We start from the raw sequence: 26,081 nt of genomic DNA, 5'->3' as shown, positions 1-26,081 counted from the left end.
ACACTATAATGAACTTTCCTTTTCAGCCATTGTTTTTTCCAGTTTGAATACCAATTTATGGAGGCTTGATTCTAAAAGTAGAAACAACTTATTTTGCTACTCTCCATTTGGAAAAGCTCCACTTCACTGAGAAAGCAGCAACAGACCACAGAGCTTCTAACACCACAGGGCCCCTTCCCTGTACTGATTTTTCATTAAGTACAAAATTCAGTTAAACAATTCAGCCTTGAAGGCTTTCTGAGTATTGGGAAGCTCAGTCAGAATACCTGAGAGAGATTTCAACCTGTTCTGTAGGTATGAAACACACAGACATCAGGATCCCAGAAATGGGACTTCTCAGGATGCACTTTGAGGTTAGTCCTAATTTATATGAGTCTGAAAAAAAATAAAGTGACATTGAAAATTAATATTTCACACTATTTTTAGTTGTTTTTCTCAAATGGTTGCCTTTTTCAAGGAATGCCTACCAGTGGAAAAGAGTTATAAACCCTGTGATGCAAACATTTTAGTCAGGAGCATGGTAAAAATTCCTGTAATAATGACATGGGGTTGTCTCACAGGAATGGCTAGAGCAGGCTTTAGGGTTTTTAAAGGAAAATCACACAGCCTTTCCTTTAGCTACAGAATGTAAAGCAATCATTTAAAAAGATCGCTAGGCAATCCTTTTAACATCAAGAGGATAAACGTGCTTGGGAATTTAATCATGTTAGAGGAAAAGGACAGGTGACGAGAAAAGTTAAGGAAAATCCTTGTAATAAAGAATTATTGATCTCTACTAAATAATGATAACAAGAAGTAGAGAGTAAACTAATTAACACATTTTACATAGCAAGGCTGGCATAAAAGATACTAGGCTTACTACAGCAGTTGTTAAAGGCACCGCAAAGGTAAATTGTAGTAATGAAGAAGTATTACTATCCTTATTAAACACACCGTTAAGACCCCTTCTTTGTGGAAGAGCTAAGGTCACAATCACAGTAAATGGAAACTAAGACATGCCTATTTGCAGCTTGCTAATGTTTGCAGAGGAGTCAGCAGAACAGTGGCAGTGGTAACATACACAAGTACTAAATTCGCATACACATCCTTGCTTGTGACACCTTCCAGCGCTTACTTTTAAAAGTATTAAAATTACAGTCTTGATCAGCTTGGCTTATGAATGCCTTTGATATGCCTTTGTATTAAATAACAGGTTAAGCAGAAAAAAGCTACTAATTTTTATTAATTAGATTTGGGTAGTAAGTACAGAAGAAGAGCCTAAATCATCACTTTTGTCCTTCCATTTCAAATTCTTGTGTTGGATATTTTCTTCCTCTTCTTTGTAACTAAACATTCTGAGTTTCAGGCTACATAATTACCTTGTTAATCTTTCCAGATAATAGGGTAGGGTTTAATCACTGCTTCTTAATCCCTGATTTTAGTACATAATGTGGATCTCAGCTCTCCATCTCTGCCATGTCTTGTGATCACACTAAACAAGAAAAGGTCAATATTGTTTACTTCAAAAATATCCAAATATCTTTTTTGTTGAAGTGTCCTATTATTCTGGAGATCAGTATAATAGCTCATACAAGCCTAAGTGATTCATAAATATCAATTTGTAAAATTTAACATTTAAGTAATGAGAAAATGTCAGGGAAGACCACTGAGTATTGAGTACCACTTCAGAGTCCTCTTGATTTGCTTTATTGCTTTTCTATTAAAAAAAAAAAAGTGCAGACAGATGTAGTTCTTTACAGATGTTCTTTAAGACTGCCTCCATGTGTTTATGATCTACATTTTTCATCTTGCAAATACGTTGAGGTGAATAGCAACTCGAATAGCAACTCAAATAGCCCGCTGAACTGAATAAGATTGTTCATGTAAGGAAAAAGTTTGCACAAACAAATATTTGTACAACTAACCATGGAGGTTGTAAGGAAAACTGCATCCAAAGCCAAAATTCAGGAGAGGAACAGCTTTGGGGAGATCGTATGACAAAGGTAAAGATAAACAAGTGTTCTTGGAAAGAGAGAGCTGGGGCATGAAGGGAGACTGATGGCTGGTGGTGTAACTCGCGTGCGTGCCACCTCTGTACTGCGGGGGTTTTGGGTAGTGGTCAGGGAACGGAGGAAGGGGTAGATGGAAATGAGAATTAAGGTTTATGGAAAATTGCATACAGTAATTAAACTGAACTTGGTTTCCTGATTCCTGTCACACCCATGAGGAGATTTGAGTGCTGAAGGTGTTCAGAGGAGGAAGACTCTGGTAAGGGCATCCTAGAGGAGAAGGCAGAGTGGGGTTAGAAAGGAAGCTATAGTCACACGTGTGACTATAGTCAGACCGGTGTGCTGAAACTAGAGAACGTGTTTTGGCCATGGGAGTAATGAAAAACTGCGTATCGGTCGCAGTGCAGCTCATACGGAATAGGCATGATCTGTCCTGCGGGCCCAGAGCAGCACCTGTAGCTGCGGGAAGCAACACAAGTAAATCCTAAGGCACCTCCAAAGGAATCAGTAAGAATTTATTGACTGGCAAAAGTGGATGAGAGTGGGTGTGTTAGGACTTGGGAGATGTTTTGAAGATGTTGCTAAAATCAAGGAAATACCTGCTGTAAGTAGGGTCCAAACTACCGCCTTCACTGTTTAATGAAACAGCAAAGCAGAAGTTCTGCTATTAATCATCACATGGGCTGTCACTTGTGGAAATTACTGTTGCTGTGCATTTTTAATTCCAACTTTTGGACAGGGAAGGTGGGGAAAAAATGGATAAACATATATTCATTTAGTAATTAGTGTAAGACATGTTTCCCTAGTTTGGCTAAGACTAGGAATTGGCTTTGTATTTTGAGTATGATGCAGATGTTCCTGCAATACTACCATCTCACCCTTTAGGTGTTCTGTAAACAGAAATGGTTCTAATTTTGCTTATCAACAGTCGTAAGAAATCAGAGTAGCTGTAAGAGTGTAATAATATTATTCAAAATTTAATTCTGAAGTAGATAAATATCGCTTTGTCTTTGTGACCAACGTATCAAACCCTGCGTTTAGTTACACCAATATAAGTCCATGCCATTTACCCAGGAATGAGGTATTATGTGGCTCTGAGCTTGCACAGAACTTGTCTGTAGTGTGTTAAATATTTATAAATTGCATATTAACATCAGCACTTAAATACTGTTATGAATACTTATTAGGGTCACTTTCATTTGTGTGTGTGTGCATGTGTGTCCCTCTCGGTGTGAGAACAGTGGGTTTGCTCTGGTCTTTATTTTTATTGATGTAGGGGTTTGTCTGGGCTCAAGCAGAAAGATGACAAGCAGTGGCATATATCTGCTGGTGAACTGGGAATAGTGTAGTCTATTATTTGAACATGATCTTATTGGCAAGCACATTGGTTTTGTTTTATTAAAATTCCAACACTTCACATTTTTATTAATCACTTTCCCACTCCTTCTATTCACTTGTATTCTGAAGCCTGTGCTCCGGTACCCATAGCAACACTTGTTAATGCTAATGAAACTGCAACATCCTAAGCTCCCCGACAGAGCAGCCCTGTTAAATATGGCTATTAAGCACAGTTGTATTTCTGTTAGTTCCAGCTCCCAGCAGACACCTGCTCTATAGAAATTCTGTCCTAAGATACTAGGATTTGGTAACTCACAGCTTTTCTTAAAGCTGTCATTTGACTGGAGTAAAATTCTCATATTCCCAGACAGTGGATGCTACAGAATATGTATGGTTTCTGTAAAACTGACAAGGTTTAGCTGCAGGATTAAGTACTCTTTTGAAGTGCTCATTTGCATTCAATGAAAAACCGGGCAGGGCTGGGACTGACTGATCTTGGCGGAAGCTACAGGGTGTGTTGTCTCCTAGAGCACATGGACATTTTAACTAAGTGTCATTCATAGTGTGTTAACAAGCAGAAGTAATAGCTAAATAATTCCTCATGAACTCAGACCCAATTCAACTTAATAGAAGTACTTGAGCGCTTTAATATATAGAGGTAGGAAACGGTTATGTACTTCGATTCTCCTTTCACTAAGGAACATATTTGCATGTAGTATTGATGAGGATGATGACAGGGTGTTTTATTTCCATTATTCTGAGTTTTGGTTTTGAATACTGTTTATTTGGCAAGTCATTAGTCATCCATCTTTTATACTTTAGAAAACAAAGGAAAAATCCTGTAATCAGTATAAAATCTCTTCCAAGAATATGACCACAAATTAGGGAATGCTGCTGTGCCAACAAATAAATGCTGCAGTGCCAAGGCTGCAAAATAGGGAAGCGGTCATGTGTGTATTTCAAGTGTCAAGCTGGTGCTTCTCTATACTCTTCTTCATTATAGCTCAAAAAAACTTGAACAGTAGACAAAGCTTTAAAACGACTCATTTCTCGACAAGTTTTAAATGCAGCACTGTTTTGTGCAGAATTACCTATAGGAGTCTGGCTTGGTTCCCTAATGTACCATATCTGGGGCTTTGGTCATTTTGATAACTAAATGGTTTTGCCATGCAATCAGTGTGAGCTTGGGGGAGGGTGCTCAGCCTTTCTGTTTTCTAGTCAGCATCTGTTATGCTGTTAGTGTGGAGTGCCAGGTTTGCTAGGTGTCTTTTGTTTTCCTGTCATTCTTTCTCCCCTTTGTTCTTTACATGTCTAAAAACCTCAGCCTTTTACTCATTGTTTGGCCTCCTTTATTTGCCTGTACATCTCTGTTGTGTTCATTTTTGTTTTAGGATCATTTCAAGTTCTTGTGCTAATCTCCTCATAATATTAACCAGCTGTATTAATGAGATAATAAACCAGACTTGTTGGTAATGAATTGATTCATTCAACTACTGGATTTAATTAGAAAGACACTTAACATTCCAGCAGATGTTCTTATTTTGTTTCATTATCCTTGTGTTACCAACAGCGGGCTTATAAATATATACTCTGCATGTCTATATTTACATAATACACTCTTCAACCTAAAGCCTTGTTGTTGTGCCATAAACTGCAAGAAATGACATGAAACCTGTAAATATGTGTCTTAAACCAATTTGTATGAATTCCTCTTTCCATCATTTCATTTCTCAGACTACGTACAGTCTTGAATTTTCAGAGTATTCTTCGTCTGATAGTAAAATGCTTAATCTTTTTAAAATGGGTTAGATTTCTTCTTCCCTAGTTACAAACCTTTGTCTTTGGACTTACATTATCTCCTTTCCTTCTGGTCTTGTGACTCTCATTCCTTTTTACCTGGTGGCAAAGCTTCAAAAAGAAGGATATGAGTGCCCCTCTCCTCAGCGTTCCCTGCAGATGAATTTAGGGAGCTCTTCCCTCAGCTTGCTGGTTGCCTGCTGCAGAGGTCTGCCTCTCCCGGAGCTCTGGGCTCGAGTCACGGCTGGGGGTTGCACCCCAGGGTCAAGCCGTGTGAGTTAGGGGTTGTAACAGTGAAGTTATTGCGTTGATCTGAACCCCAGTACCTCCACTTTCCAGTTAGAGAATGTTTTTACGCAACAGTGTTCAACTTGTGCCCAGTCGAGTCAGAGCACATAGTTCAGATGTGCAACCAAGAAGAATTGAGCACAGCAGCTCTTACCGCATTTAGTGCGTTACGTATGCCTACGCTGACAACAGTAGGTTTTGCGAACTGAAGCCAGTGCTGGATGTCCTTCTTAGGAAGCACAGTGATAAAATCTTAGTGTTTTCTTTTCCTTTGTCTGTAATGCTTTTGAAGGAATCTTGCACACTTTGTAAGGCATGCTTATGGTAAAATTACATGAAACAGCTGAGGCTGTTAAGCTGAGAAGAGAGGAGGAAGCTGAGATGAGAAGAGGAAGGTCCTGTTTCATCTTGCTACTTCTTGCCCTGCACTCCTTAGTTTGCCCTTGCACATGGCGGACTGTTCTGTGAGCATTTTCAACATCATTGAGCAAAAAAGAAAGAAGTGAGTAGTTCTGTCTGGTTAAAGACTTGAATCAACTCATCAAAGGGCTTGGCAAGCCTAGGAGCCAGCGCAAGCAGAAGAGCAATAGTAGAGGGTTAGGAGTGGTAGGATAAGGTGAAGAAAGACAGGATAACAAGACATCCCTTCGCTTCGTGGCGGCAGCAAGCTGTTATGCTGGCTAAACCGCCTCTGAGAACTTTGCCTTTCACAACTCGCCTTCAAACGCCGAATCTTTCCTTCCTTTTCTTTCCAATACTCACATCTATTGTATTGGCCATAAAATTACATGGCATAGTGCTTTGTGATAATTGCATGTGTGATTGTGCAGGTAGAGTACATTGCCTGTACTGCTATAGTCTGTATTATAACTGTGTGGGTGTAACATTTACTTAATGTGCAAACTAACATTAGTTTAGAGTTGAGAACAATTGCATTTGAAACTAAAAATGTTCCAGTAAGGAAAATTAATCCATTTTGAGCCTGTTGCTTCATTAGCTGCAAAGATTAACTAGTCTGTATTATAATAACACTTAAAATAAAATAAAGCCATATAATTTCTATAACAGGCAGCTTTTTTTTTTTTTGCTTTTTTTTTTATCACTGTTGTAATGGTGTGTAGAGTTCCTGTGCAGGGATCAGGATTCCATTGCACTAGGTATCCTATGGGTGCTTATAACAATAAATACTGCTTATTCTAGTTTTGAAAGTAATTTGTGTAATCCAAATTGTTTTCTATACCATTTCATTGTCAAATGTTTTCAAAGTACTCATTTTACTGAATGAACTAGGTATACTTCTTAGTCTTTCTTTTCAAATAATATATTCTTTCTCTAGTCTCTTCTTTCTACTAATGTACATTTTTTTAGCTCTCAATTAGCTGTAAAAGACCACAATTTTATCTGTCCTGTTAAAGGTTGAACAACATGGTGTCAACTGTCAATTCTGTGAATGAGAGAGGGATTTTCTTAGTTCCTGAGTTTGGTGGGCTTTCTGTGAAGCCTTTGGTGTATCTGTTTGCATAACAGTCATGCTGTTTTTCCATTAGGCAGAGGAGGAAAACTCAGTGGTGACAGTATGATTTGGTAGAAACTTAATGGATGGGTTTTATAGGGCTCTGTTCTCACAGGGAGCTAGATCCTGTGCTGTTCACCACAGACACAGATAGGAAGGGGGTTAGGTGATAAATTTTGCTGTTAATACACATGTTTTTTCCCAAGTGGTAAGCAGGAGAGCTAACTGAAGCATTGCAGAAGAATCTCATGGTATTTGAGTGAACTGGACAAAAATGTGCTATTCCGTGTTAACAAATGCAGGGTAACACACATGGGAGTGAACATGAAGAATATGTCCACTGTCTTGTACATTAACACCTGATTCACAGCTTCTCTGAGACTTTGAAATCACTGAAGATGATTCAGTGGTTAATTCAATGATCCTAAAAGCAAGCAAAATGCTAGGAATAAAAAAGAAATAGAGAAGAGATTGAGGAAAAACTGTGCTGATTTAGAAATCCATTTTCTTCCACTCTTGGGGCATTTTCAAGCCACCCCTCACCCCAGCACATGAAGAAGGGCAGAGTAGAACTAGCCAAGAGCTGAACAAGGATTGAAGGATGGTTCGGAGAACGTGAAATGTTGCTGCAGGTTTTTGTAGGTGTTGAAAGACCAACAATTTAAAACAGTGCAGAAACAAATCCATGGAGAAAAAAAAAAAGCCTAGAAAATGCTGTTAAACTGAGGTACTTACATAGCCCGTTGCTTAAACTCTCCACCCTCAGATTTCTGGAAGACTATGCTATTTGTGTGATTTTGCCCTGTTTTTATACACTTCTCTAGGTAATTGCTTCTTGCCATTGTCAGCCAGGGCCCTTGCACTAGAGGGATGTTTGATCTGACCCTGTGAAGTCGTTCTTGTGGCAGTAGATTTTAAGAGAAAAGCTCACTACTTTTCCCTTATTTTCAAGTGTCTCTGCATGTGGGAGGCCTGGTGGAGTCCGAGAACTCAATCTGAGTGTTTTTATTTCCCTGTTAGCCCTTAGCTGTGCTTTAGTTAACAGCTTTTCTTCAGTACCTGTGGCCACTCTGCTCCAAATATAGAATCAAAATTAGCTGCTTTTGCAGAGACTGCAATAATATGCTTAGCTTTATTTGTACTATTTTGGTGTTTGTGTTATGTGTTAGTCCATTAAGTGCTATGCTAAAGGCTGTGCATCTTTGTTCAGCTCTGTGCATTTATTCTCTCATTCAGTGTTTTTTGCATCAGATGAGTACAAAGATATTTTCATGGATTCTTTTTTCCTTCACCTCCTCCTTTCAGTGCCTTTGAAATAAATTGCATAAGCTTCTGCAGTTGCCACACTGGTCCAGTAGTCTTTATTTAAGTTATTCTCTTTTAGTATTAGCTACTCTCTTTGGGCAGCAAAAAAATCTTCACCCCAGTTTATTCCTTTCAGCAATGCACTGCTACAATTAAAGATTAACAGCTCTGTTCTTCCAGACCAAAAAATTGCTGTTCCCATGTACTCATGCTAAATAACTGTATCGGCTCCCTGTCTGTGTTGAGTAGCAGTTCCTGCCGTACACACCTACCTTTTGAAAGTTGGTTTGTTGAGGCAGATAGGCACTTGTTTATTTGGACTTCTAAATGTTTAAATAGGTCATTGCATGAGACCTAAACCAAAAATGAACAAAAAGCAGTGTAGCTGCTTACTGGGCACAGCTGAACTGGCTGACAGAGTATCTTCTTAGTTCTCTTGGCATCAGTGAGAGTCAGCAATTGCAAAGGAAATTAAGTTGCTCGACTTTTCTCAGTAAACATGTTTTAATGATTCTTCAGGCTACAAACTAATACTGACTGTAAGAATGCTCAAACCTAGACTCTTGCAGATAACATCAGTTTTGCTTGGGAGAGCTGACCCTTTCATGAGGATTGCTCTAGCACTTAGTGTAGCAGCTGCTGTTCTTAAAATAGGAAAAAATGGAACAATTTATACAATGCCAGTTGAATAAAAAAATGTCTGGGGGAAGGGAATGGGCTGAAGTGCAGGTAAAATTATGGGAGGAAAAATGTTAGATTGTCAAAAGCAGTTGTGTTGCTCCAGGTAATGCCATGCTCAGTGTGCTGCCATCTCTCCACACTGCTTAGTTTTATGGGATAAACTGACTTCAGTGTAACCTGACCATCAGTATTCAGCCAAGTCACTGCCTTTCCAGGAAGTTTTATTTTTCAGATGTCATAAGTAGAAGCTTCAACAGTTGTACAGGGCAGATATGTTGTTTCAGGAGCAGCATGGAACTGATGAAGCCATATTTCCTATGGTTTTGTACCCTTTCCCACCTGTGGCTCCCAGTAGTTCCAGTTTACCCTCAGTCCCCTGGAGCACCCTCATCAGGCAGCCATCGGCACATGCTCTGGAGCACTACATGCTGAACAGCGTGTGCAATGGATGGCAGAGTCTCGTTCCCCTCTCCACACCTCTTCCTTTACCTGAACAGAATTTGTCACAGAACTTTTAAGAGCTTCCCAGGTCTGTCTTTGAAACTCCAGCCCTTCTTTGGTTATTTCAAAGTCTCGGGGCAGGTGGGAGCACTGCTCCATTAGCTTATTTTCCTAGGAAAAAAAGCTAAATGGCTATGATTTTTAAAATTATTTTTCAAATTTTCCATGTGGACAAGTTACTAGATTATCAGATTTAGTGTGTTTGCCAACATGTAATACATATATGTGAATTTTGTAGGGTGAAAGTTGTCATGCATTGATTCTTCTACCTGGTAAATATTGTTAAAAAAACTTATTTAACCGTACACGTTTTAAAATTCCTGCATAACAAAATAATAGACCTGGGAGAAGGCCTTTTTCTTAATTCTTTAAGTGTCTTCAGAAACTGAAACCCAGGAGGTTCCCTCTGAACATCAGGAACTGCTTTTTCGCTGTGAGGGTGACCGAGCACTGGCGCAGGTCGCCCAGGGAGGCTGTGGAGTCTCCATCCTTGGAGATACCCAAGAGCCGTCTGGACACGGTCCCTGGCAACCGGCTCTAGGTGGCCCTGCTTGAGCAGGGGGGTTGGACCAGATGACCTCCAGAGGTCCCTTCCAACCTCAGCCCTTCTGTGATTCTGTGAAATTTCTTTTTTTTTTACAGAGGTGTTCAGGTCGCTGCAGGAATCCAGAGACATAGAGTTTATTCTGCTGCTGCACAAGTTAACTTCATATCACAAGAGTCAAGGAAACTCATGATGTTTGCTTTTCAGTTTTCATCCCCAAGAACTCCCCAATAGTTCCTTCAGAGTGTGGGAACTATTGGGGAGCTTTTTCTGTTTGCTTTTACTCTCCTTTTGCTATCCCAAATTGATGTAGCTAAAATCAAAGATATACATTGAAATTGGCATTTGCTTCCAAGATAAACCCTTACCAAAGACTGAGATATGATTTGTTTGGAAAATGAACACCATGGTTTATTTCTGGACAACCAGAATTTGGTTAGGCTAATGGGGCCAGCTGCTGAAATCTGTTGGTGACACAGTGTTTCTTAATGAATTACAGTAATTTATACCAGTGGAAAAGCTTATGACTTCACATTGCTATTGTTTATATGGGGGAAGGGGGACAGGGGACACACATGTTCCCTGGGTCAGTCTGCTTGTTCGCAATACTGCTGCAGTACTGTGCAATCCACCCACTCGTTGAACTACAAACAGCAGCGAACCTGGAGAACATAAGCCGGTGACTGACCTCTGTGTGCTGTCATTTGAGCAACCTGTGTCTGGTGCAGTATTGTGCAAACAGAGGCCATTGACCTTTCCACATGAGGCATGGCTGGCCCCTCCTCAACATCTGTAGAGTTAGGAAGTGTTTCAGTAGGCATAAGCTTCCATGTGGCAGTAATCTTTATCAAGAATAGTCTTCTCCTTTGTCACAGAACGGTCAGTGAGATGCCACTGGGAAAAAAAAGGCAAGACAAATGCATACAGGCCTTCAAGAGTCAATCAGAAAATGATAGAAGTATTGTGCAATAAATAAATGTGTAATTAGGAGATACCAACATACAAAACAGTTTGTGCTATACAGTCTAAAGCCTTCCTGACAGTATGAGGAATGTGGCAAAGAGAGTAGCTTCATTCATATCAGCAGGTAGTGAGAGGAAGAAAAGTAGGTTTCTTGTCATAAAACTTCCTTTAGTAATAAGCAGAGCACTTGTGTCTGTTTGACTTGGTGTCAGCTGGGAGTTTCAGCTGGAGCAGATACTTGAGAACTGTCCTGTGCTAACCTCCCACCGTCCTTCCTGGAAATAATGCAGTCAACTGGCTTCCAAGCACCTTGCTGCTGGAGTGATCCGTGCAACAAAACTGGGACCCAACAAAATAGGTTTTACATGTACTGCCTAAAAGCACTCCAAGTGATGTAGATTTATTCACTTAGTCAAAATTAATTGTTCTTTTTATTTATTTTAGATACAGAGTGTATTTTGGAGCCTCTGTCTTTGCCAGAAAGTCCAGGTGGTGTTGCTGCTGTAGAAAGTTCTCCCTATGTGCCTTGTATTTTCTGCAAAGAATGCTATCTCTTAGCGGAACAAAACCAGCTCCTGAAGCACATGATTATTGAACACAAGCTCGTCATAGCAGATGTGAAACTAGTTGCCGATTTTAGAAGGTAAAGGTTATATTGTTTAAAATAACTGTGTATGTGTGCAGATATTATAGAAAACTTCAGAAAAGTAGAGATCATCTTTTTAAAACACTTTAAAAAGCAGTGGGGTATTGTGGGAGGATTTTTATTACTTTTTTGATGAGCTTTTTGTTGCTGGATTGTAATGTTGTTTTCCTGTTCCCCTCCCACTCCCTGGCCTCTAGATGTTGCTGGGACCAGAGGACTTGATATTAGAATACAGGGCAATTCCTGTGTTAGACATCCTTTGACATATTTCAGGTCCTGTCACTAATCAACAAGTTCCGTACAACTAAAAAGCTGTTTATTTCCTAAAGCACATTCTAGACAATCAACTCTCCTGTTTCGGGGTTTTATTCGTATAGGACAAGACTATTTCTACCACTGTACAATGTCCTAAAGCTGTGTATTGTATGCAGAAGCTGCTCAGTACAGGATCTCTCACATTCTGGGATGAAATTCACTTGCCCTATTTTAAGGATGCCAGTATTTCCCCATAGAAATCACATTTAATCCTTAACTATACTTTACAGTACTGTGATCTGCATACAACTGTGACTCCTTCTACAGCTGTGTCATTGATCATCTCAGCAGGGTCACGTTTGGCTTTCTCTCTCTTAACTTCCTCCAGTAGCTGGCATGGCCCCAGCTGGCTTGTAACTTCATATACTAGGCACTTGCTTGGCATTTTGCTTTCGCACACAGCAATCTATGGGCCAGGCGGTAGGCTAGACAGTACCTGCCAGTTTATAGGTAGTTCTGTTGCAGTGTTTAAATGTTAGCTGGATAATTTCTCAACTAAAACTTTTCTGGTAGGCCTTCTGTGATTAGTTACTCGGCCAAAACCAGCAACTTGTGTCTATCAAGATGCAAAAAAAAAGAAATATTAAGATGACATTTAGGAAGAGAAATGTAAACCATATAAATCTTTATTCAGATGTATGAGCTTAACATCGCTTAAAATGGAAAACTGATACTTATTTTTGTTTGGTTTTATGCTGAAAGCCAGCAGAACAAGAATGCAATGTTCTTTGGAGATAATGCTAGTTTCTTCAGATAAATAAAGGGATTGGAGCTGCTCAGTCATGGACCGCCAGTTTAAGTGTGCTTGGGGGGTTATTCTGTGTTAATAGAAATGTATTTTAAAATCACCTTTTCAAGAAAATGCCCATTTAGATTCTTTTTGCTGCTAATGCAGTTGGGAGGTAGCCAAATGTTAGAGAAAGGGGCCCCAGGGTGTGAAACGGTGGAGTTGTTACTCTGAAGTGTGCCTTCTCTTATTTGCTGTACTGAATATCAGTGAAATAGTCTAATACTATGCACAAAAAAAAGGAAGTATAATCTGAAGTGTTATACTGAAGTGTCAAAAATACAGGGAGACAACTATGAAAACATAGTATTTTTTTTTTATACTTAGCAGTGAGTTACAGTCAGTCTTAGGAATACATTTCTTGACAGAGCTACAAGAAGTGGAGAATCCAGAGAAGAGCAATGCTAATGAAAAACTTTTTTTTTTTTTTTTTTTTTTTAAACTTGGAAGAATAAAGATGAGTTGGCATTAGGGCAACGGGAAGAGATAAGGGGAATAAAATTCCACTGCATGACTGGACATGATCACTCATGGACACTGAGCACTCATTATCTCTCCCTGGAAGTATCACAAGGCATTGGCTTTATTTGATCATTGATTATTTGGGTTAAGTCTTATGATATAAAATCCCTTAACAGTAAACTTCAAGGTACAGACTGTTACGGTTAGGTGAGTTTGTCTGAAAGGTGTTCATTTATTTAAGTGCAGGGGACAGACTAAATGACATCTTGAAATCCCTTCATTTGCACATTTATGAGCAAAAAGCTCAAGAATGACTTATTCCAGAAGACTTGCTGTTCTATGTAGCAGCAAAACTGTTTCATTGTGCATTATAAACAGTGGAGTAGGCAGGGGGACAACAAAACGCTCACCTTTCACTTACTGACATGTAATGATACCTCTGAATGAGCTTCAGCCGTGCATGCTGGCTTCACTGTGCTTAGCTGTCTGCTGTACCAGAGGTTAATCCTCTCCATGTCAGAGTTAGCAGAAACAAATATGTGCTGATTCCTTGGCTGCTGCAGTTAAAACCCTCATATATTAAGTTAGATGGTAAATAGAGGTAATGTGAACCACCATGGGATGTGATAGCTGTGGCAAGTAAACTTTTAGATTGCACAAGTATTAAAAGCTACAGCTATTTAGAAATGTCCTTATAATAATGATACCTGATTTTTTAATGATTCTTTTCCTAATTTGATGGCATGTCAGTAGGAAGCTGTCATTGAATAGTTAGGCTTTACCTTACCGACTCTCCCATGATTTATATCATGCACGTGAGTTATAAGTACAAGCGCGCACTTAAGCATTTTCAGATATTTTTTTTTTTTTTATAGTAAGATTCTGAATAATTAGCACAAGGATTGCTTGGTTCCTGTCATCATATAATTGAAGGTGATGATTTCTTCTTGGTTAGACAGTAACTTCTAGTTCAGTGGGAACCTTATCTCAGTTGGGGTCTGTTGATGCTGCTGTTATACAAACAATGATAATACAAGAATGTTTTTAAACAACTGTAGTTGATGGGTTAAACCTTCAAGATGTGTTTAGGGCTTTCGTTATTCTGTCTGCTCTCCCATCCCCAGGTGTTTGGGGACTTCATTTTTCTGTCTTTCTAGTTGTCTGCCAAGCTACAGCCTTCACTGTAACTCCACAGGAGACCTGACAAAACCTCACTTTTGACAAGTTGGTGTTTTTACCAAGTTTCAGATTCCTGCCTGCATCTTGCAGAACACAGAGCACAATATTTTGGGAATTTGGGAGTACTCTGTAGTATATCTTTTCAGTAAAGATGCATCTGAATGGCACTTCTGTCTGAAGATGTGAAGAGGTCACAGTGTTTATGTAAAGCTTAATGCAAATCTGTCTCATTGAGTTCTTCACTTTTACAGAATAGTTAAACCCAGTTTTAATGAAGCTGAATGAATTTAATGAATTTGAAAACTAGATTAAAGCAAGAAAAAACAGAGACGGGAATTAAAAAAACCACAAAACACTCTTAAGAATTTAGAGGATGGAAAAAATGAGAGCTGATGAACTATTTATTAAACTTTTTTTGACGTTTCCTTTTTCACTAATCATCTTCCCCTTATTTTCAAAGATACATCTTGTACTGGAAGAAGAGGTTTGCAGAACAGCCCATCACAGACTTTTGTAGTGTGGTAAGAACAAATTCGGAAGCTCCATTAGGTAGGTATGTTACTTGCTCACTCTGTTGGCCAGACCGTGTGATAATTTCTGGCATATACTGCTGCTTTGATCAGCCAACTGTGAAGTAATCTGACACTAGGTCAGAAAACCACAGAAGCATTATTTACCTCTTAACCACATATTTAAACTTACCTTTTCCAAGGATTGCCACACGTGCTTCAGCACTGTGCTGCTGAGTGAGGATGAGCTCAATACATGCCTAAATGAGCTGCCAAATTGGGGCCAGTTGCAAATCAAGGCCGTGAAGCAGTGCTGCTTACATCGTGGCTGGGGAAGCTTCATTACCCACTGCATAAATAATTGGTGACGGTCCTTCCAGAAATGTGGAGAAACATTCCTAGTGAGCTGTCTCTTCCGACTTCACCCTGTCACCACCCCCACTGATGCCACTAACTCTTCCTGGACATGAGGACCAGTCGCCCTTCCTTTCCCCTGCCACAGTGCTTACTGCCCCAAGAGTATTAGGAGTCAGTATCTTCACAGTAGGGGTACAAAGACTGCCATTTTCTGGGCTTCAACACAAGACCAAAGACCATCGTTGATGGGTCTGCCGCTTTGGGACAGTGGGACATTCCATCATAAGGACAGTGATGACTGTGCAAAGGAAGTGGTTTTCTCAGAAGTAGCTGATGCATTTCTTTGGCTTCCCCTTTTCTAACAGAAAAGTATAATTTACCTAAAAGTAGATAAGAGAATGGTAGGCTTTCCTGCATCTTTAATTCTCCATGGAGAGCTTAAAAGAGAGGAAGAAATGCATGCAGCCAGCATCAGAGATGGGTAGAAGGTGAAAATTGAGTACAAAATGGATGAAAATAAACTGTTTTAATTCTTCAAACTCATTTTACAAAAAATAATCCTAGAAAACATGAAAATCACTCCAAAGACCGTAATCGTGTTTCTCTTACATAAGTATGGTTTTGCTTCTGAAATTTTAACACTTACCACTCAGTTTGAAAATTGCAAATCAAGCACCTGAATGCCAGAGCTTGCCAGAATTATAAACCATCAATAGCCCTTCCAGAGGACAATAAGAATACTTTGTAATTTGTTTAACAAATTTGTTAATTTTAATGGCTATCTCCTTCAGATTTGATAGCTCAGAAATCGGGGGTTGTCTTATTTCACACAGGCTTCTGTATGAAATGATGGGAAGGGCTGAAATCTAGCAAGTTTAAAATTGTAAAAGACTTAATAATGGTCACTTCAGTTCACCAACCACATAACCCTTTGATTAATAAATCAGTAACTTTGAAATGCAAAACATTTTTGTGTTTTTATATTTTCTTACATGCTGAGTAATTTTAAGGTAATTCATTTGAATAAGATTTGTTTTATTATTAAATTGGATACGAACATAAATAGTAAAAAGGTTAGTAAACATAAAATATAGGTAAAACATATAAGTAGAAATGTAAATTAGGCAAATCTCAATGTGTGTTACTAAACAGTTGTGCATACCATCAGATGGAACGAGATCTGATGGTAAAAGGTAATGTGATTGGTCAGGGTAAGGGGAGGGTATACGAAATGATGATAACTACTGAAAACTGACAATTACTTAGGGAAATAACTGAATATCCCACATGCAAGATAAAATTAAAGGTGATTTCGTGTTTCTTTCATGCTGACTTTATACTGTATCCAATATAAATTATTAAAATTGCTTTATGTCTCCAGAAGAACCATCATACAAAGGAATAAAGCTGGTAGTGGGGAAAACCTATGTAAGACTTTTGTCTTTGTACTGCAATATAAATGATGTAAAGGTCTTATAAATATGTATATACGGATACTTAAGCATGTTTCATTAAATTATGAAATTAAAATAACTGACTTTTATAGATTAAAAAACATATTCTCACATTCTTAACACATTCCAAAGGTTTAGCAAATTGTATGCCAGAAATATTCAAAGCAGCTGCAACTTCCCCTTCTCTTACCCATACTTCCTAATTTCTTAACAGAAGAACAGGACAATTATTTTCTTCTATGTGATGTTTTACCAGAAGACAGATTACTTAGAGAACAGCTTCAGCAAAAGAGACTGGTAAGAAATTACTGTTCTTTCATTTTTTGAGGTAAACAGTTCCGTAGTGTAATATGTGGTAACTTAGTGAGCATTTTAAAGTGAAAGCATTTTTTGCTAGACTGCAAAATTCTAATTTTTTGTATGTTTTTTTAAGCTCATTTCCCTAGCTGCTTCACAAACATACACAAACTCCTTGTTTATAGATTTTTGCTTGGAATAAATTTACAGGTTTTATGTCAGTGTTCCACACGAGTGGAAAATATGCCCAGAGCACTGAAAAAGGCTGAGTGTGCTGAACATTTTTCTTCTTGCAAGATCTGCAATGCATTGACATGCTATCTTTTGTGTAATAATACACATGCAGGGAAATTAACGAAATAAAACCCAGTGTGCGATACTGTGAAAAGGGAAGGTGATACTTATTTACAAAATCTTCAAGCAAGTTGTTTCTGTGCATTCACACTCTCTTACCCAGATTTCATTAATTCATACTTGCATACTCACAAGCACAACAGTGTGTGAGTGGAGGAAGTATGACCAGTATTGTTTCTGTGAGATGCAGAGGACAAGAAATGCAAGCTGTTAAGTCCTCATGAACCGCTCTGGTTCTTCTTGCTTGGTGATGGCAACCTAGTACTTTGGACAGACCTCTCATACTTCTTAGGAGTTGTCAGTTCTGAATGGGTGGTCCTTCACGGTAAACTTTTGCTGACTTCTGCTTCAATGAGTCTTAGTCCAGGTTGCTGACCACTGGGGGGTTTTTGTTGTTTTCTTGTTTGAAATACACATCTGTAGTCTGTTTTTGCTGTTGGGCTAATTGAAAAATGAGCGTTATGTGATACATAGCAGCCTTGTTGCTAGTCTCCTTGTGTTAGGATGTGGGGTCTTCTGCTGGCAAGTCATCTGTACTGTGAGGTGTTAGAGTGCAAGCCTTAGGGTCTTTACATAAATATGTTCCTCAGTTTACTGCTGGCAGCTATGTCCTGGGAATTGTCAACACAGGCATTTTAACCCTTTGTTATGCTGTTTCTTCTGGTATGTTTCTATTACAAGTCTGTACATACAGAGCATGCAACTGTGTTAAGACACCTTAAATCAGAAGCATTCAGAATGAAGGAGATCCTCACAAAAACCAAATTCTAGTCCCCAGGAAAATTGGGATTAGCAGGCTAAATCCATTTGGTTCAACTACCCTGTGAGTGCTGTTTCAGTTTCCTAGCTAAAATAACGTTCTGCAGCTCACTGCGCATGACTAGCGAATCCCCAGAACCTGTAGAGTATGTACAAGTCTTATACAGCTCTCCCTAGGAGAATTGTGGTAGTTCTGCCACTGAGGATTTCCCATGGAGTTGGAGTTGCCTCAGCTGAAATCTTCATTCCTGTGTAGGTCCAGTGGATTGCCATGGACTCGGAAAAAAGCAGCTGATGCATTCATGCCTAGCATGCTTCTCTTCCAATTCATCGTAAGAGAAGCCATCCTGGTTCAGTAGAAAAGTTTTGTCTAGATCAGTATCTTATCCCTGGCATCAGTGAATTGTTTATGGTATTTGACCTCTTCTGATGTGGTGGCGGTTCTTTCTCAAAATATTATCTTAGTCTCCAGCAATTGACAGCTCAAGAATTTCCTAATTAGCAACATTTATCTGGGTTTATTAACACAATATATTTTTCTTGCTTGAACATCCAACCCTGAACCCACACAAACTTCCAGTATCCGCAGCTTCCTGCAGCAGTGAGTTGCACAGCTTAACTACACACTGGGAGAGAACTACCTATTTGGTCCTTTTGAACCTGTCACCTCACACCTGGCTGGTTTTTGTATTAGAAGAGGTAGTGAACAATTCATACTTAATCTTATCCAAACCATTCATGATTTGTCCCCTGATTTATGTACCTTACATTATGTCTTTCATTAGTTGTGTGCTGAAGTGCACCCTCATGGCAAAGAAGGCCAACAGCATCCTGGGCTGTATTAGGAAGGTTGTTGCCGGCAGGTCAAGGGAAGTGATCCTTCCCTCTACTTAGCACTAGTGAGACCACATCTGGAGCACTGGCTTCAGTGCTGGGCTCCCCAGTACAAGAAAGATATGGACTTACTTGGGCAAGTCCAGCGCAGGGTCACAAAGATGATTGAGGGACTGCAACACCCTTCATCCAAGGAGAGGCTGAGAGAGCTTGGACTGTTAAGCCTGCAAGACAAGGCTCAGGGGGGGATCTTACCAATGTGTATAAATACTTGATGGGAATGAAGAAGAGGGAGTCAGATTCTTTTCAGTAGTGCCCACCAACAGGACAAGAGGCAATGGGCATGAATTAAAACTCAGGAAATTCCCTCTGAAAACAAGAAAACACTTTTTTACTGCGAGGGTGGTCAAACACTAGAACAAGTTGCCCAGAGAGGTGGAGATACTCAAAACACAGCTAGACACAGTCCTGGGTAACCAGCTGTAGGTGAACCTGCTTGGGTGTGGGGGTTGGACTAGTTGCTCTCAAGAGGTCCTTTGCAACCTCAATGATTCAGTGATTTGAGGTTGAGGATGCTGTCTATTTGGTGGTTCTTCACTGTGCATCATTGTTGCACTTCTCTGTACCTTTTCCAGTTTCCTATAATCCCTTTGAGGTTATGAAAGATATCTTGAATATTGCATGTGGGCATGCGGTGTCATAATGATGTTCGTTTCCCAGGCCTATATCATGTTGTTTGTGGCTTTGAGGAAGGAAAGAGGGTCGTGACTGAGCATGCAGCTAATGTTTTCATAGAACTGTCTATTGTTAATAGTAACTCCTGGCTGCTACAGATTGGCCTGTACTTTCTCTCTTTTTAAAGGGCATTTGTTTCTGGTTTTGTAGTGTTTTGTGCTATGCAGCCAACTAGGCCTTCTCTCCGCTGCCAGTGTCAAGGGAGTGCAGAGTCTGTTGGCAGGTGAGCCATCTCATCTCCTTTGCAAATAGACATTTCCTCAAATTCAGAAGAGAGTGGAGGATTTAGCCCAAAGCAAGTGCTGGTTTTGTGTACAGAGTAATTAAGTTAGAAAAGAAAGAGGTATGCATTCTTATTATCGTGTGAAATAGCCTTTGCTATTAACACTGGTTTAAGTATCAGAATTGTATCTTCAGTTTTTACAGAAGGATTTTGTGAAATTGAGCTGCAGCTGTAGTTGGGGCTAATGGAGTCACCACTTTAGTTACAGCAATAAAGTCCGTTTATTTTTTCATTTCCTTGTGCTGCAATCTGAGTGTTGACTTGCAAGTTAAATAGTTATTTTGCTTTCCAAAGTCTTTTACCTCCAGACAAGTCCAGCAATTAAGAGTGAGCTGGCAAATGGGCTCATGTGAGTTGCGCAGAATAAAGACTAGAACTATGCAACTTTTGGTGATTTTCCTGCAGCCTTTGAATCCTAACTGCTGTCTCCAACAGCAAGCCCAAACAAGGACAAATGTTGTCTTTAAAATGTGCTAGCTGAAGCATTTCATTTTGCAGTTTTGAAACTCCAGTTTAGGAATATTTCAGGCTGTATTGCAGCAGGGGAGCTAGCCAAGGTGGATGTCATGCAGAGACATTATGGTGACTGTGATGTATTGAGAGAGGCCAAGGAATGAGCCTGAACTAGGTTAGAGAGCACAGCTTGCTGAAATAGCTGGCAAGGCTATGTAATGCAAAACAGCTACCGTCTTCTGGAAAAACACAGTCTTGACAAAGAATTTGTAGTTATGAAGCAGTACCAGGCAAGGAGGTCCTGGCAGCAAAACTCAACATACCAGGAGGAGCAGTGTCAGTATAAGCCACTTCGGCTTATCTTTAAGTTTTTTCTAAAAAAGGTAAAACGCCCAAACTTATTTTTTGAAAATACACACTTCCTACCACAGCATTGACCTTGTCTTGCTGTCATGTTTACAGCTATTCTCCTGTCATGTGACTGGTAGTTTTAGGTGAAGAGGCTACTCTTCCTCCCAGTAAACAGACCCTGAAGAGGAGTCTTCCACAAAACTGGGAGAAGGACTCAGCTATACTGGCTTCCCAGATGAGCTGTTTGTATGATCCCCAGCGTATCACAAGCTTAAGCCAAGACAAGGTTCAAGAAGCTGAAACTGTGCACTGGAAGGGATCGAGATGCTAGCCTGATGTAGCATAATGCAACGTCGGAAGCACTTACTGAATAGCTAGTAATGTCAGCATGTTAATACCTACATCTGAAATTCTAGAGGTCCTTCTTTGCCTGTGTTCGGTATTTAATTGCTTTTCTCAAGCACTCTGCAACATTGCCCATCCTCCATGGGTTTTTGAAGACTTGTCACACTAGTGGTCAGAAGTCATTTTATCTAATTCTGTAAAGACTCTTGGGTAAATTCTGCCAGATTTGAATACGTATAACATTCAGCTTTTAACGCTTTCTTACCTTTTTCTGGTCTCAGTTCTTTATTTCTTTTGTTTTAAAGCATTTCATTAACGGTTGTGAGATAATTAACCTTTCTGCAAAGACTGAAGCCCTGAATATTGCAAGCATTCCTCTTTTGTCTGTATTTGGTCTCTTCCAACATTAAATAATGAATCTCTGCATTTCTTTGCCATTTATTTCTAACGTATTTGGGGGCAAGGAGAGGTTGGGTTTTGCTATTCAGTTTTACTGTGTTAACCTGTCTCCATCTTCTTTTGGTTGTCTTAGTTCAGACAAACTTCACCTTTCTCCTGCTTCAGCTTGGCAACCTGTGGTATATGTCTACTGTAATTTCAACCCTCTTTTTCTTTTCATACATCTTTGCACAGTTACTTAATTTTCATCATATCATGAAACTCTTCCTCTCTTTTTTAATTGACTCGGCTTCCTGAACAAGCTGTAAGAATGTCTTCTACATCAGTGTCACAGTACCCTTTGAAGCCTCTGTCGTCTGTCCTTTCACTGATTACAGCCTTTTCAAGTGTAGGTTCTAGCCTGCATCACTTCAGTAGCTGAGTCAACTCAAGAAGAGGAGCAATAGGGAAGAGAGGAAGAACCTAAGAGCAAGTGGGACAGACAGCTAGGGGAACAATCCCTTATAGCCATCCCAGTTAGTCATTCCTACTGTTCAGTTTGAACCTGAGCTCTGCAGACTAGGCTGGAATCGAGGATAAGGTACAGAAAAAAAGACATTTTCCCTATTCCTAAGAGGCAACTTGCCATACAAACAGGGAGTCAGGAGAATGCACCTCAAAGGTTTCACAATAAATTTATAACACTTGTATTACAATTCTGAGACTTTTGTCAATTCATTATATTGCCAATTAAGTTACAGTATGGCCTTTGCTACTCATTCAGTCGTGTAGGATATGTGGTTCAGCAGATTGTACAGCTTGGTTTCCTTCTTACATCCTTTCCGCACCACCACCACCACCATTTTCTTTCCAACTTCCTGTTTTTCCAGTCAGTCACCACTCTTATTTCTTTCTGGGTTTTTTGTTGCTGTCCTTTCAAACCTACTTTAAAGTCTCCCCACTTAGCTGACAAGCTGATGTCCTAAGATGCTCTTTCTCATCTTTGTCAGGGGGCTTATTGGTAGCCTTTGCTTCCCCAGCCATATGATTATATTCTTAAATGCTCCCTATTTTGTCATGGTTTCCATAGCTATATATTCCTCTCCAGAACATGTTGATATATGCCTGTGCCTTGAACTCAACCAAAAAGATCTAGGAAGACGCTACTTTTCCTACTTCATTCTTGTTCACAGAGTTTTGTGGTAATATCTTATCTAAGTATCTAGTAAAAAGTAAGGAATGGCCACTTGGGTGATCAGCATGTACCAGATGAAGTGGACTACTCTCAGTTTCATCACCAGATAGGCAACTTTTCTTGGATGATAGTAGGTTACTGCCCCATTGCTTTCCTCTCTTCTCTGTCCCAAAAGTGGGTTTCATGCCATCATCCTTCATTCCTTAGTGACTAGTCTTTGACATGCCAGTCTGTCTGTCTAGCCAGTGGGACTCTGTTTACGACGTTCCTCAACTATGTATGAATTTTCCTATTCACTGGATAAGAGGGAAAAGTGCGCAAAGTAGTCGGCAAACACATGTATGTTGGATGGTGTGACAGCTGGCTTCAAAAGTGTTGAGTGTTCTCCAGATCGGATGTCCTATCCTGACAAATTCCTTGTATTTCCATACACCTTACAGTTAAGCTTCTTTCATGAAGGGCTTCTGCACCAGGCATCTCTGATAATATTAAAGAAAAGGCACTCTTCTTGAGATAACATTGGAGAGGACATGATAACGATTACAGAAGTTGAAGTTGGTTTTTTTTCTGTACTCAAGAGGCAAGAGAGTACTGTTTGAAGTGGGAGAGCTGAGTATAGTGATCAGTAAGGAGAGAAACTGAATATAGAACTTAGGAGACAAGTTATTGATATGCAGATAAGATTGCAGGTCTTTACAGAGACATGAAGTTTCTGATACCATGACTTTTTATAAATATTTTTCCTATTTAGCAGCTACAAGCACAATCTAAAGCTCATCAGTCAATCTTTGAGGAAACTGTAGACACAAAACCAAATGTAATTGTCTTACTCCAGAAGTAGTTTATCCTAATGGTGTGTATAATTGTCAAATAATGTGCTTGGCAAGATTTTAGAGACAGTAGCGCATCTCAGGTATCACCAATCCTAGTCTTCATCTCAGTGTACTGTGCTGGTTTGTTTTATTGCCAGTAAAGTATATAAGCGGCTTCTTCTTGTGATCTGTCAGCATGATTTTTTTGTTTTGTTTTGTTTTTAAACCAAAATCTGTTTCACTTGCTTCCTTTGCCTACAGCAATAGCTAGTTTCTGTGAGCACTCAGCAGGGAAATGTAACTCTTATTTAAATTGGAAGAAACTACAACTAAAGATACACACTGTGTGTTTGAGAGATTACCTAGGGGAGCTTGATAAAATACATATTCTTATTGTGAAGTCTTTATCTTATATTATTTGGATCCAAATTCACACCCACATTGCCAGCTCTGGTAGTACCTTATTTCCCAGGCAGACACTCTGATTTCAGTAGTATTAATGAGTCCGTTATCATAACAGAAGGAATGTGGCCTGTGATTATGCACTCTTCACAACATCGTGACTGGGTACTCAGATGTCCAAGTCCTTCACGTTCTAACATTTGTGAAGTTTCCTCTTCAAAGGAACATCTTTAGGCAAACTAACCCCCCAGAGGGTATAGCACCACTTATAAAAAGCTTTCACTGGAACTTCCCTTAAGTGATCATTTGTATAATGTACTGTCTTTCTAGTCTCTTGCCTAGAGAGGATGAGAACAAAGGACCAGAACTGGCAAGGCAGATGCCAACAAGAACCCCAAACTATAAAATGTCCTTGCCCCAATCCAGCCAGTACTGAAACACAATACTTAGTTGAGACTACTTGTATGCTTAAGTCTTTGGAATAGAGACTTTGGACTTTGCCTTGTCAGGTCTTATGGCAGTAATTTTTTTTTTTTTTTTTTTTTTTTTTGGTCCTGAACACCTGAAAAAAAAAAAGACGACACATATTACTGTTAGCTCTGTTTTACAGACTGAACTGCAGAATCCATTCTCCACTGCACAAGCAGTTTCCTGGACTGAGGAATGATAAGTTCAGGTCTCACTGCAGTCACAAATTCACTTTGTGATCTTGTCCCAGACTGCATAGTGCAATCTGCCTTAATTTCTTATCTCTCAGAAGTGCTGTGATTATAAGAGAGAGGGCTTGGAGAAAGAAGTAATATTTTTTTGTCGGACCAACTGATGTTGTTGGAAAAAACAGGCAAAATTTTGACCACCAATTCTTTCTTCAGGTTGGAATCAAAAGCAGCAAAACTTGTGCTGAGTACTGGTTGTGAATGGTTGTTCTATGTCTGTGATCCAAGCCATGCATTTAAATAGCTACATAAATTATTTATGAGGGCCTTGTTAGTAAAGGAGTTTATGATTTTAAAAAAAGCAGTGGTCTGACAGGAATAAAGACAGACAATTTAGCACCTGGGATACAGTGTCTGTTGGAGGGAAAGGTAGCAGGAATTACAATATCAGAAAAGTCTAATGTGCCATAAAACCACAGCTGTCCTGAGTCCATAGCTTTTGGCATTTGATGGAGTTAGTTTTCAGTCTTACCTTTTGAAGGCATTTTGTATGTCTTGAATGTCTCTTGAACTATAGACCAGAGACGAAGTAATTGTTTAGGGAAAAGTGCTTACTAGCTGCAAGTATGCATTTTTCATCTTTTACTGATTATCAGTATGAATTCTTGCTGATGCATAGTGCTTAAGCGCTTATGGAAAAAAACAGGTAATTTCCTCCAAAATATTGCTTCCTAGAAGAGGAACAGGCACATTTTTTTTCAGTCACATTTTAAATTACCACCTCCTAGGAGAAAGTCTGAACTCCTCACAACCTCAAACTGAGCATTGTGAATGTACAGGGCATTTTTCTAGACTCCAAATTACAAATTGTCATGCAAGTGATCAAATTTCTTTTGTATTACCAGTTTAGTGTGCTGGTATATTTAAAGATGGTCATCCTGCTATAAACACTTGCACATCCTCACCATGTTTTTTTGTTTTATTAGTTAAAACACAGAATAGATAGTATTTTGTAATTTGCTTGGATTTTTTAATGGTAGATCACCCATATAGTAGAAAGTGTACAATTAAGAGCTGTAGAAGCAGTTTTTTTCCAGACAGAAAAACGGGGAATTGGATTAAAACTGAATCTGATTTTATTGAATACATTAAGTATTCCTGCAAAGCAACTACGTTTTTGTTGCACATAAGTATGATCAGTAATATCCAGCTTCCATTTGCCATGTTTGAGGGTGATCAACCACTTACGTCCTATAGAATTTTCCTAAAGCTATTCCACGGGAGGCTGCTAACCGCTGCAGTCATATCTACTGCTTATTTGAGCTAGGCTCTGTCTAAAAATGTGCTTCCAAGAACTTGTCATCTAGCAGTACTTATTTTTGACAATGCCTGGTTGATCTCATAAGCTTCATGTGGCTTGTGGGGACAAAGAGTTTAGACTAAAAGTCTCTGTAATTTAAGTTCTACTTTGTGTCAGTGGGGATAGCTGTTCTGTCAATGGTTGTTTCACAACTAGTTTGACAGTCTTCAGTAAAGTAATGGATTTTGGAGGGAGGGGATTAGCAAATCATAGAATATGGCAGAAAGAGTGGAGGACAAA

The 26,081-nt window shown here is 39.4% G+C and overlaps 1 protein-coding gene across 1 annotated transcript in view; it reads left to right on the top strand.

Moving 5' to 3' along the window:
* ZNF277 (zinc finger protein 277) overlaps positions 1–26,081 on the top strand; it is a 56,210-nt gene that overhangs the window by 11,131 nt on the left and 18,998 nt on the right. Inside the window, exons 2-4 of the mRNA XM_030013864.1 lie at positions 11,363–11,561; positions 14,768–14,856; positions 16,842–16,924. Coding sequence (XP_029869724.1) covers positions 11,363–11,561; positions 14,768–14,856; positions 16,842–16,924 — 371 coding nt within the window. The remainder of the gene's footprint in view (positions 1–11,362; positions 11,562–14,767; positions 14,857–16,841; positions 16,925–26,081) is intronic.

This window comes from Aquila chrysaetos, chromosome 5, assembly GCF_900496995.4.
Source record: "Aquila chrysaetos chrysaetos chromosome 5, bAquChr1.4, whole genome shotgun sequence".
Taxonomy (NCBI): domain Eukaryota; kingdom Metazoa; phylum Chordata; class Aves; order Accipitriformes; family Accipitridae; genus Aquila; species Aquila chrysaetos.
Note: the sequence above shows the minus strand (reverse complement) of the source record. Positions and strands in the feature narration are given on the sequence as shown.